The 12,919-nt window shown below is 35.2% G+C and overlaps 2 protein-coding genes across 2 annotated transcripts; both read right to left on the bottom strand.

Annotated features, from left to right (window-relative positions):
- Positions 1-1,103: 1,103 nt before the first annotated feature.
- Positions 1,104-8,884, bottom strand: LOC136802540 (uncharacterized). Its single transcript, XM_067059276.1, has 8 exons — positions 8,819-8,884; positions 8,181-8,309; positions 7,209-7,395; positions 5,739-6,119; positions 4,863-5,092; positions 2,476-2,737; positions 2,081-2,173; positions 1,104-1,501 (listed from the first exon to the last, which is right to left on the bottom strand). The coding sequence occupies exons 2-8, from the start codon at positions 8,298-8,300 to the stop codon at positions 1,104-1,106; spliced, it is 1,671 nt and encodes a 556-aa protein (XP_066915377.1). The 5' UTR covers positions 8,301-8,309; positions 8,819-8,884.
- LOC136802498 (uncharacterized) lies at positions 8,825-11,178 on the bottom strand. Its single transcript, XM_067059228.1, has 3 exons — positions 10,797-11,178; positions 10,167-10,315; positions 8,825-9,025 (listed from the first exon to the last, which is right to left on the bottom strand). The coding sequence occupies exons 1-3, from the start codon at positions 11,118-11,120 to the stop codon at positions 8,827-8,829; spliced, it is 672 nt and encodes a 223-aa protein (XP_066915329.1). The 5' UTR covers positions 11,121-11,178; the 3' UTR covers positions 8,825-8,826.
- Positions 11,179-12,919: the final 1,741 nt, after the last annotated feature.

Below are 12,919 nucleotides of genomic sequence, written 5' to 3'. Positions count from 1 at the left end.
TTTAGATCTGTTGTCCGGGGGATCAAATGTCACAATTTCCGGGGGTAAACTTCCAAAAAATGTCATATCTCCCCCCCCCCATATTCAATTTTTTTCTGGAAGAGCCCAATGTTTAATTTCAAAAATATCATTCTCCTACACCTAGTTTACTGCTCCATTTTTGAATTTGTAAGTTTCTCAAGATCATCAGATGTGTTCGTCCAACAATAAATACAAACATATTCATATATTGTGCAGATTGTTGTAGATTTAGCCGCTAACTTTGAAAATACACGATAATACGATATACACCTTTTTGCCCGTAGTCGTGCGGTCAAGACGCATGCCACTTAATTATTTAATTATCCCCCTAAATTCGATCCAATTCTTTTTTGAAACATTTTTCTATTGTCTATAGGTGCAAAAAAGGAACTGGGACGGTTTAAGTGGGATAAAACGGACAGAAAATACCCGCGCGGCAATTGGCGGCTATGATCGAAAAGGTGTATTGTGCAGACTGCGGTGATAGAAAAAATACGATAATACAACGCACGCGTGCTAGTATCAAATAAATAAATCCACTAAAAATGTAAAATAAAGGGTTGTGACTTAAAAAATTATAAAATTATTTACGGTAGTACGACGTATTCGGGATATAAAATTCCCTACTACAATTTTTTATGATACCGGGTGTTTGAAAATAGTTTGTAAGAAAACTAAAAATGCTGTAAATCATATATTTTTCGCAATTCGAAGGAGGAAAGACTAACTTGTATTTTGAGCTATCAAACTTTAAATTTGCTTCACGTGTTCAAAAGTTATAAAGAAATTTTTTAGAAATAGCGTCATTTTTGGGAATGATTCAAGCTTGTACACTTTTTTCTGAAACACCCGGTATAACTTAAATGTACAATATAATATTTACTCGACCAAAAAATCTTTCTTCTAGTTACCTTAAGTGGATAAATTTTTGCGTGGATTAATTTTCGCGGTTTTCGCGAATTTTGGCCATTTTCGCGAAATTTAGCCCATGCGAAAATTTTGAAGGCCTTTGATTCGCGAAAATTAGTCCACGCAAAATTATTTGGAATTTTACAATCGCGAAAATTAGTACACGCGAAAATTTATCCACTTAAGTTAGGTGCAGCGTATGTGAATTCATAAGCTTCAAGAACAACATTAGATGCAGGCATCCAATAATCAGACAGATACATATTCACATCTTGAGCATATTGTGGTGGATTCTTATCGTTGAATTTCACTGAAAATCGTTGCGAGCCACTAACATTGATTGTTAGATCTGTACCAATGGAGGTCGCACGTTTTCTGCTTATCTCCAAGGTGATGGGCTGGTTTAAAGTTAGACTTCGGAAGAATCTGAAGCAATGAGGGCTAGCAGAGTCTGTACGGATGGAAGGTACGCAGATCCGTGGTTTTGTTGTTCCGTTCATGAGATCGATTTTGAGGAAACCGTTGATGTGGCTGTCGAAGTATGGTGTAGCGTGAAGAATGTTTGTATCACCTGAAGAATTTAGAGTTATATCAAAATTTGAAAAATTCTCTTTTGTCCATGCTCAAGTCAACCGTATTTATAGGAGAATATTGACTGATAATTCTGATTTTAGATAGTTAAATTACATACATCGTAATCTGGCATACTATAGACGACTAATACAGTAATAATAGAAAAAAAGCAAAAATTGATGGAAGGGACGGACAAATTGTAGTATACAAACTGATATTATCCCGGAACAATTATCGTATCATAAAATTCTGACTCTGAAGTACGCTTCTGTATCATAAGGACTATTAACGACTCCAATCTTGACACATCGAGGTATAAAACCGCTAAACTTTAAGGTCTACTTAGACTACACAATATATTATTGACGAACAATATTTGACAATATCGTTTTCGGACCGTGATGTATGAAGTAAATGGAAAAAAATTGCAAATCAAGCTCACAATATATTGCGGACACCTTTTCAATATATTGCCGGCACTCAGCAATATATCATCAAATTATTGCCTGACAATATAATGTGTAGTGTATGTAGCCCTTTAATTGTCCAATTTCAACTCAAAGAACTATTATATTACCTTGTGTGGTGCTGATAGGGCGAATGGTCATTTTCAATGTCCATACATTTGGGAAGTTCTTAACCGTTTCAATGACTTGGCCTTGTGTTACTCCTAAAATAAAATGAATTTGGAGATAATAAAACTCTCGAAACTCCCGCACTCCTTAGCCTAGACTAGACTTTACTACGGGATGAGCTGGAGTTTTTACAAGATACTTCACTAATTGGTTATTTGAAGTGATAGAGATGACGTGTTCTTTAGAAAAAGTAACAAAATTGTTTTATTACTGTTTAACGACCAAACCAAATCAAATAAGAGCTTGTAAAAACTCCAGCTTGTCTCTTTGCTACAGGCATAATTATTATCATTATTATTATTAGGTATTTAGCTGACACATAATTTGTATTATTTACCTTGCGAAAATTTGTAGCTTTTGGTTTCAACTTTGGCTCCTGGTTTTGAAGGATCTCTTGGGTAGACCTTGACATCTTTGAACACTTGTAAGTTAGTAGGTGTTCCAACGTATTGGATGACACCGTTGTATTTAACGATGAATTTGGAGTCAGCTCCATTCGGGATTTGTTGGATTTGTACTCTGGTGAATTTGTTGGGAGGTAGTGGTGTTGGTATTGTTTGACAGGTGGATGGGCTTGGATAGTTAAAGCTTCCGCAAACCTACAGCACCTGACCCCGAGAATGTAGGTGAAATTTGAATCAGACCTGAAAGATGTAGATTTGAATTTTTAAAAACAATGAATGTTTTCAATGAAATTTTGAACCTCCAAAATCCTTTCCCAGGGGTTAGTTTCATTACTTTTGATAGATAGGCTAACTTTTTTGGTCCTTGAAGTTGACTCCCATTTTCGTTATAACCCCCAGAATGTAGGTTTGGTTTTATGGCTTTAAATCTGATAATAGTAAAATGTTGATATTTTTTCAAATGGATTAATTATAACAGCAAATTTTAGAAATATTTTGTGCCAAAACAATATTCTAAAGAGCATTTTGTTATTCTGAAAAATGGATTTTTTCGCTTTTTAACCCCCAGAATGTAGGTGAAAAGATTTGGTTGTTGAGAGCAGAATTTCAGTATTCATCCGAAATTATTAATTTCTAAAAGAAATTCATACTTTAGAAATATACTCTGACAAAAAATTAACAAAGATATTAATTTTATCGTGCTACAAACGGGGAAAAGTAAAAGAAAGGAAGAAAAGAAGAGACAAGAAAGTTGTTTTTATTTTGTAGGTTGAAAATATTTTGTTAAAATATGTGAATAACGTAACTATACCCCTGCCTCATAGCCCCGTTGGAACTTTTCCCACAACGGGTACAAAGATTTCTACTAAAGTCCCAATGTGGATAGAAATTCTATTATTCCAAACTTAGGCAAGTTTTCTAATTGGGGTGGGGTCCCAGCGGGTCTGGGATACGTCAAAACAGCTCAAAATGTCAACATCAATCATCTCTCAGGTAGTACTTTCATGTTATGAAAGTACAACAAATAAGTTTTACATAATTTGACAAACTTTTTTGTGTGGGATTATGAAGGCCCAAAATTGAAGGTCGATTAACCCCAAAAAGTAGGTCAAACATTTTCGTCAAAATATCTGACTTAGAACAATAAATTTTGAAATGGACTATTTTTCCCATTTCCTTTGTTCATTAGGAGTAAGAAAATACGCTATCATCATAACTTAATTCCCATAGATTTCGATTTAGAGAAGATTTATTCAAAAAATGCCTCAATTCAGGTTGTATCCGATCAACTTTGATTCAGATTTCCGTTGGAAAAAACTAATTCAAGTTTAAATTTTATGTCTATAAATGATAAGTAATATGTAACAGCAGGCTCTGATACAACTTTTTATGAAGTTGAACTATCGTTAGCGCTACAACGCTAAAAAATGAGAAACCTACATTCTCGGGGTTTACTGCATTCTCGGGGTCAGGTGCTGTAAAGACAAATTTGAAATCAATACACTGATATCTTTAAAGTGCGACACCATGCAAATAATATTTTTAAAGTCTATTCACGATAAGTGTGCACTCTTTTTTCTTTTACCTATAACTTTTGAAGGAATTCTTCAATATTTGCACCATTGCAATGTCTTCTGACATTACAACGCAGACCCAACAGCTGATTGGTTGTAAGTGACGTAAAATCAGTCGATACGCCACTTGCAACTTTACCAAATTGATAGTTTTAAAGTCTATTCACGATAAGTGTGCACTCTTTTTTCTTTTACCTATAACTTTTGATGGAATTCTTCAATCTTTATAAATTTGGTATCGTTGGAGAGATATTTGTGAGTGGAACAATTTGAAATAAAAAAATCTCCAAAAAGATTCTAAAAATGAAGATGAAAATGAAGAAGAAAAAAATGAAGATCTTCTAGAAAAGTGCTATAGCTTTCATTTTCACTGGAGAGATTCTTTGATCTTTGGAAGTCATCACTGTGAAAAAATTTCACTAAAATATTTATTCAATACAAAGTTATGATACAAAGTTAACAAGTGATTGACCCCAAAAAACAGCAGAAAATAGTAGAAAACAGCGTTTCTAGACGTCAATTAGCTTATAACTTTGTTTGATATCTTTATAAAAATTGAAGATTGAAGAATTCCTTCAAAAGTTATAGGTAAAAGAAAAAAGAGTGCACACTTATCGTGAATAGACTTTAAAACTATCAATTTGGTAAAGTTGCAAGTGGCGTATTGACTGATTTTACATCACTTACAACCAATCAGCTGTTTGGTCTGCGGAAGACGTTGCAATGGTGCATATCATTAAATTAACCTTTAGTTTCGTGCTTCCTCTCTCCATCAAGATACTTGGTGTTTGGTATTGAGTTGGTAGGAAAAACGGAGCATTATAAACAGCATAGAAAACACTTGTATCGTTCGTATAAGTGATTGCTTTGGGTTTTATCCTCAAGTTGAGTGTCCACAGCTTGCTTAAGGTTTTAATGGTTTGCATGGGGTTGTCTACTGATACACTGATTGTTGATATATCAGTTGATCGCATATCTGAAGTTGGAAAGAAAATTTAGAGAGGCGTTTAGGGTAGTAACCTGTTTCGACAAAAAGTTTGCCACATTTTTTATAATTTTGAATAAATTAGATTTGAAAATTGATCTAAATAATTTGAGTTTATCTACCCAGTGATAAATGTTAAACTCTAGTTGACCCTAGTCGAGACTTGTAAATTATTGTACACCAAAATAAAATTTTCTTAATAAGATCCTAGCCTTGAAACATGAAGCAACTGCAGTATTGGTATAGTAGGATCATAGTAATAGTGAATATCACTATAAGAACGTCCATAGTCATCTTTGAAGATATATCTTCTACATTTTCTAAAGTAATTGGTAGTATAAAGGTACAGCGAACCCAAAGCTGGTTCTCGGTGTCACTCTGCTTAATGCTTATCAACCAAAAAGAAGGGTCAAGTAGAGAATTCAAAAAAACGGGAGACTCTGCTGAGAATTTTTATCACCCAATACGTCACTTAAACAATAGAAAAAGTGACATTTTGGGTGGAAATTTTTGAAAATTCTTTGAAACCTCTCCAGTGATGCATATCATGAATAGGAACTTGAAGCCTGTTACTTGTCAGTCTTTGGTTTGCCCTTTATACATGCATTTCTGGAACATTCTGAATAGTAAATCATACCTTTCTGAATTGGCATTCTTGACAGACACGAATATTGCGATTCCACAACACAAGTTCGAAGTTTTGGATGAAAATGTTGACCTTCAGGACATGAAGCAAATGAGACTTTCCCACCATCACAAATAAAATAACCCCTACAATCCAAAGGGAATACGAATTCGCCATCGTCACGATATTCGCAGAACCTATCTGAACGACTCTGTAACTCCTCAGTTGATAGTGATCTTCTTCTTCGTCGTCCGCCAGTAAGGAAGAATCCGTTTCCTCCCTGCACCTTTTTGCAATCTTCTTCAATGCATTCGATGGCCGCCTGACGCCATGTACATTTTATGTTGTCGGTATCGTGTTCACAAAAATCGAATTTGCTTTCCACTTGTCGATCTAAAGTTATTGAAATACAGAATGGTAACATGATTACAAGCGTAAAGGCCTAATACTTAGACTACACAATATATTGACGATCAATATTTGTCAATATCGTTTTCGGACCATAATGTACGAAGTAAATAACAGGTGCTCTATTATAAAAAGGAATTTCCTTTCTGTAAACAATCCCCCTATATTGTTGGAAAATTACAAATCAATCTGACAATATATTGCAGACACCTTTTCAATATATTGCCGGCACTCAACAATATATCGTCAATATATTGCCTAACACTATATTGTGTAGTGTATGCAGCCCTTGGATAAATATTCACTAGTCGCCAGGTTGGACAAACTTCCAAATTGAAAGAAATATTGAGAAATGTTTAGCATTTAGCTCTATCACTTTATCCCACCAGTTGAAGAACGCTCAAGTGAGTCACTAGTGAGTACCAGTGACTAGTGAATATTTATCCTTACACACTTGTAATACTGTTTCTTTTACGGGAATTTGTAAAAATTACTGTAAAAGTTTACATGGGGAAATTCGAAATAAGCGCACACTTACTAAAATTGAGTTAAAAGATTAAACTTAAAAAAGTTGCGTTTTTTCTAAGAAAGTATGGCCAGTGGAACAATAAAAGAATTTGATTGACTGTGTTTTTCAACGGTCGATTGGAGCTGGGAAATTCAAACTCACAGCCCAAACCATGCTATTCATTATGCCATCAGTATATAAAAGAAGAAATCATAGCATGGATCTCCAGGCTAAAATTTGAGGGCCTAGTTCGTTTATATTCGCCTTGAAATTGCTTATTTATTTAAAAAGTGAAACAAATTAGAGATATTTTTCGGGTTATTCTTTAATTTGAGATGAGGTCAAACGTCATAATTATTCATCATTTTTTCTACATGAGTTTGAAAGTTTAGTTAAAAGCTTGTTTTTAAACCAGTTCATGCTATGCACCATTGCAATGTCTTCCACGGACCCAACAACTGATTGGTTGCAAGTGACGTATTGAGTAATTTTACGTCACTTAAGACCAATCAGCTGTTGGGTCCATGATGTAATCTCAGAAGAATAGAAAAAAGTCTTATTCTTACGCTGTGCTGCAGATAGTCTGTAAACCCAACTTCCGAGATCAGTGTTGCTACCTCCTTCATTGGAATAATATTCTACTTGCTGTGGATAATCATTCAGAAGAAATCGTATATTTTCAGTACCATATGGAAAAGATCCGACATTATGACCAGGTCTTTCTGTGGAAAATATATCCCGTGCGATACCAACCTGTGAAGGGATATTTTTTCTTTATTGGAAAAGGTCACAAGTGAACTAACGAACATATAACACTACTAACATAGATATAATAGTCCCTCCCCCGCTAGCAACTAAAGTTATATCACCAGAGGTAAAGAGGTCTCAAGCATATTGTGAAAGTTGTCATTACCTGATTTGGGACCCTAAGGACTTATTTTCACAATATGCTTGAGATCTCTTTACCTCTGGTGATATAACTTTAGTTCCTAGCGGGGGAGGGACTATTATATCTATGTTAGTAGTGTTAATAATGTTGGAAATATGCTTTCATTTTGGCAAGAAGTTTACACTACATAGGCCTTTTCGTGAAAAAAGAGAATTTTGGTTTTAGAAAGACAACCTTTTCTGTTGTAAGAGACTTTTTTTCATACTTTTTGTTGCTTTCCTACCCTTATAGAATGACTTAGAAAGGTAGAACTTCGTACTCATATTTCGTCTATTTATTATACCCAGCACCTATTTTTGCCTCACAAAGTATTGCAAACTTTTCAGAAAGGCAAAAATCACCCATAGGCGTTCGGGGTGGTACTGGCTAGCCTCAATGTGGTGTCGGCGATGCTACGTCATAGAAATTTACTGTCTGGTTGAAGAAGAAGTCAGCAGCTGAATTAATTCGAAATATAATTTGTTCGAATAATAGAAAATTTCGAATTGTGGGAGGTATTCTATAGGGTTTTCTTCTCCTTGACATGGACTGAGAAATAGTTCGAACTATTGAAGGATTCATGTAATAGAAGTTAGATTTAGCTGTATACCTGTCCGAAGCATATGTTGCTGGTTGCCACCGTAATATCATTTGTGTCTAAAGCTCGATGATAAAATTGTCCGTACGTTACACCATTACGTAAGATCAAGTACAATTGAAATGTGTTCATCAGGCGTCTCTAAAAGGAGAAATTTCAACGTTTTAATTCAGTCGAGTCACGAGAGACTGAGGAGTTTATGAATTTTGTACTTTTGAGGACGGCTGAATGACTTAAAGGGGCATAAAGATAGAAAAATGCGCAAACCACGTGTCATTAAAGAGAACGATTGAAATCACGTGTCCAAAACAAACTTGTAAAACAATACTCCTTTTCGACCGTAGTCGCGCGGGCATTTTTTATCCGCTTTATCCCAATAAAACCGTCCCAATCCTTTTTTGACGCATTTTTCTATTGTCTATTTGTGCGAAAAAAGGACTGGGACGGTTTTAGTGGGATAAAGCGGACAAAGAAATATTCGCGCGACTACAGTCGAAAAGGTGTTTTGAAACAATCAAAATCTCCTGACTACTGTATTCATTAAAAAAATGCACTTTGACGTGATATAAAGTCTTTGTACTAACAATTTGTTAATTATTTAATTATTAAACTACTTCATTACTTCGGAAAACAGTAATTAAAATTCTTACATCAAAGGTTACTCTGTGTCGTCTTGAAGAGTTCCATCTGAAGCCATTCGCAACCAAGTAATGACGAATATTTTTGCAGCATTATCATGTGTTTTACCAGTGAAAAATCCTCCTTCTCTTAAGTCATTCATTATGTTGTTTCGATATCTAGAACGTTCTGGTGTTGTACCTTCTAATTTGAAAATGTGCACTGAACCTTCGAAATACCTTTGAAGAAATAAATTTACAGGCGGATTTTTACTCTACTTTATACGATACTTTAGCTCTAGTTTAGACAGTCCAGTTTTTGCCCTGCCTATTCTAATTGTGAATTAAAGGGGGCATAAAGTGGGCTGTCTAAAGTCGATGCATAACCCTCTTTTGACGCCAATGCAATGTCTTCTTTCAAACCTTTCCAACAATTAGAATAGGCAGGGCAGAAAGTCGGCCGTCTAAACTAGAGCTTCAAGAGGGGATTCTGTCCTCTTCAAAACTCAATCTATACTCAATGAGTATGGCTTAGGATTTGGAAGGACATAAACAAAAAATCAGGCATCCAGCAGAGAAACCATCCAATAAATTACCGAGATTTTGTTGTTGTTTATAATTGGATAATTAAAATTTGTTGGGAATTTAATTTGGTGGATGAAAATAAAACACCATAAAATGCTGTTAAATGATGTATTTTAAGACAAAAAATAGCATTAATTTGGGGAAATTAATAAAACATCAATAAAATTTTGCGCGACTTAAATTTTGCAGATTGCGGAGAAAATAAATTTCACTAAATTTGTTCTGCCAAATTTTCTTCCCGTCCAAATTTATTTCTTGTAAACATTTCAGCTTGAAATGCTCGAAGCTCAAACGACTTTTCACTAGATCTTTAATTAAAGATATTTTTTTTACATAAGTGTTCCTGTTTCACATCAGACACATATTTCATATTGGGGCAGTGTCTACCTATTGTTATGTTATGCTGAGCTCTAGTTTAGACGGCTGACTTTATGCCCTGCCTATTAATTGTTAGAGTAGGCAGAAAGAGGGCACAAAGTTGTTTGTTAAAATCTTTGCTTGGAAAGGTTTGAAAGAAGACATTGTATTGACGTCAAAAAAGGGCAATGCATTGACTTTAGACAGCCAACTTTATGCTCACCTTAATTCACAATTAGAATAGGCAGGGCAAAAAGTGGGCCGTCTAAACTAGAGCTGATATAAGCAAAAAAATGTTTTCCCTTCCTCTTTTTGACCAATCTTGCTCCACGTCCGTGTCAATCCGATGTGAAAAGCTTGTGAATTAAAATTGATGAGTAAGCAAACGATATCACTCTTATCTAAAAACAAAACCTTTAAAATAAAGTTTTCTACTCACCTCATCCAGTAAGGTGCAAGATAATTATTATTCAATTTTGGATGTCTCAAAAACAATCCGTAGATAGATTGGTCCCAACGCAAGCAAGTTCCTTTGTTGGCTGAATTTTGAGCGTCCGCTCCGAAGGATAAGAAGCCGTTAAAGTGTAACTAGAAAAACAAATCGAAAAACGAAAGTGTTTATTTTCTTCATATCTTTGTTGAAGAAAGAAAATTATTTTCCCTGTACTTATCGAGTCATTTTCTTTAATTTGAACAAACATATGAAAGTTTGAATTATCTTCACAGTTATGAACAGAAAGTCACATTTCAGTTACAAAGTGTATCCCAGAAAAAATATAAATCCTCACACTAGACCTAAATATTCGATTTCGCCAGTCCATTGTTACTGGAGTCAACTATAGAATTTGGATTCTTAGTTTACAGTTTATTCTCGCTAATTCGAACTCGAACGGGAAGAAATTTACGAGGTTTTCCTCTAATCCATAACCAACTGACAATATAGTCCGATAAAAAACAAAAGTAAAATCAGAGGTTTGCTCTTAAAGGGAACTGATAATTAGTTCGAATCATAGAAGCTCGAATTATGTATTGGAATAAATTTCATTTGAATAAACACAAAAATATTTACCCGAGCTCTTCCACTACCACCTCCATCATCTTTATTAAAATCACGTAAGAAAAATTCAAAATCTGAAAATTCATTTCTCATGCCTGGTATATCATCTAAATACACACCGCAGCCATCCTTGACAAATCGTTTATCACCAATGGGAGTTTTTAAACAGTTGCCATCATTATTTTTGATATTGAAAACAGTATGACCAAATTGCTCTTCTGCATTGCCATCAACTGCATCTCCTTCATTTAGTTTTACCAAATCCGGTACACCATAAACTTGGAAAATTATTAAGAATTGAACCAAGAAGATACAAGCCTTCCAATGAACAACCATTTCCCCTATTCTGTTTTCTCCTTCTTCCGTTTGATAATTTAAGTTTAGTTTTAATGAATTTTCTCTATTAATGAGTGCACTATTAAATCAACTCCAGCTATTTATGCAATTATGTTAGCCTCTCAAACAGAGAGCCCTCTTTAGTTTTAGCCTGTAACCGAACTAGACTGTCTCTTGCGTTATGCTTGCGTACAGTTCGTGTGAAACCATAAGAAAGTTTTCCAGGTGTATATATGATTCCGCTTGTCGGTTAAGCCTTGATAACTCAAATCTCTTTTACCTGAATGTTTTTTAACTCTAATATCTATTTTCAAACAATCTTGCTAGTCCCTCCTTGTTAAAAATGCCTTATAAAAACTTTCTTTGATGTTATTGAAAGTTAGGAATATTTTGCCTTGTTATCTTTGAGATTGGATTTTCTCACAGGGTACAGGCTGAGTAACTTTTTGCACATGGTACAGGCTATCCTACTTTCTTTTTCCTTATTCGGTCATTTTAATCCACTCTCCACCATAATGTAGGATGAATCATCAAGCGAAAATGAGGACACGAAGAGAATTCCTTATCAAAAACACACTATTGGTATTACTGCGTCAAGAAGTTATTCGAAAAATGACGTATGACAATTAATAGAGGCTCGCTTCATTAAGAGATTAATTAATCTCGAAAACAAGCGTGACTTTAAATGAACTTATGTTTTAGATAAATTTTGTTCATAATTGTAGTTGATATTTTACTTTCAATCCAGTGTTTATAAGAAACCACGCGCATTTCACGATAATCGCGTGGATTTAGTCCGGATTTAGTTTCGAGTTAGGCTTATACAGGGCACTCGGTTTTCGTTATTTCATCCAATCTTCTTTCACAGGCCAGAACAAGTGAATCAAATTTCCGTGCTGCAGCTACCGGGGGGGGCATAGACCTTTTTAAGGATAAGTTCTTCCTTATTTTGTCATTTATAGACTCTTTTATGTGCTGTTTCTTGGTCCATTGTTGCTTAGACCATTGTTGCTTTTTGACTGCATTCTAACGGTACCAAATTCAAAACGTTGTTACTAAAAGTGGTAACACAGGGTAACACATGGTAACAGGGGTAACACTAGGGTAACAGGGTAACAGTTTGAAAATGGTGGCTCTGAGGGGTCGGAAATTTGAAAATTGACTTAACCAATGTTGTTGGTGAATACAATGATAGAATGAATGATGCTGGTCAATGCAATGATGGAATCAATGGTGCTGGTGAATGTAATGCTGGAATCAATGGTGCTGGTGAATTCAATGTTGGAATCAATGGTGCAGGTGACTGAAATGATGGAATCGATGTTGCTGGTGAATGCAATGATGGTGTTACTGGTGAATGCAATGGTGGAATCAATGGTGCAGGTGACTGAAATGATGGAATCGATGTTGCTGGTGAATGCAATGATGGTGTTACTGGGGAATGCAATGATGGAATAAATGGTGCTGGTGGATGTAATGCTGGAATCAATGGTGCTGGTGAATTCAATGTTGGAATCAATGGTGCAGGTGACTGAAATGATGGAATCGATGTTGCTGGTGAATGCAATGATGGTGTTACTGGTGAATGTAATGCTGGAATCAATGGTGCTGGTGAATTCAATGTTGGAATCAATGGTGCAGGTGACTGAAATGATGGAATCGATGTTGCTGGTGAATGCAATGATGGTGTTACTGGTGAATGCAATGATGGAATCAATGGTGCTGGTGAATGCAATGGTGGAATCAATGGTGTAGGTGACTGAAATGATGGAATCGATGTTACTGGTGAATGCAATGAT

Source organism: Clytia hemisphaerica, unplaced genomic scaffold (genome assembly GCF_902728285.1).
Source record: "Clytia hemisphaerica strain Z4C2 unplaced genomic scaffold, Clytia hemisphaerica genome assembly, whole genome shotgun sequence".
NCBI classification, from domain to species: Eukaryota; Metazoa; Cnidaria; class Hydrozoa; order Leptothecata; family Clytiidae; genus Clytia; species Clytia hemisphaerica.
The sequence above is the reverse complement of the archived record's forward strand: the minus strand, read 5'-3'. Positions and strand labels throughout refer to the sequence as shown.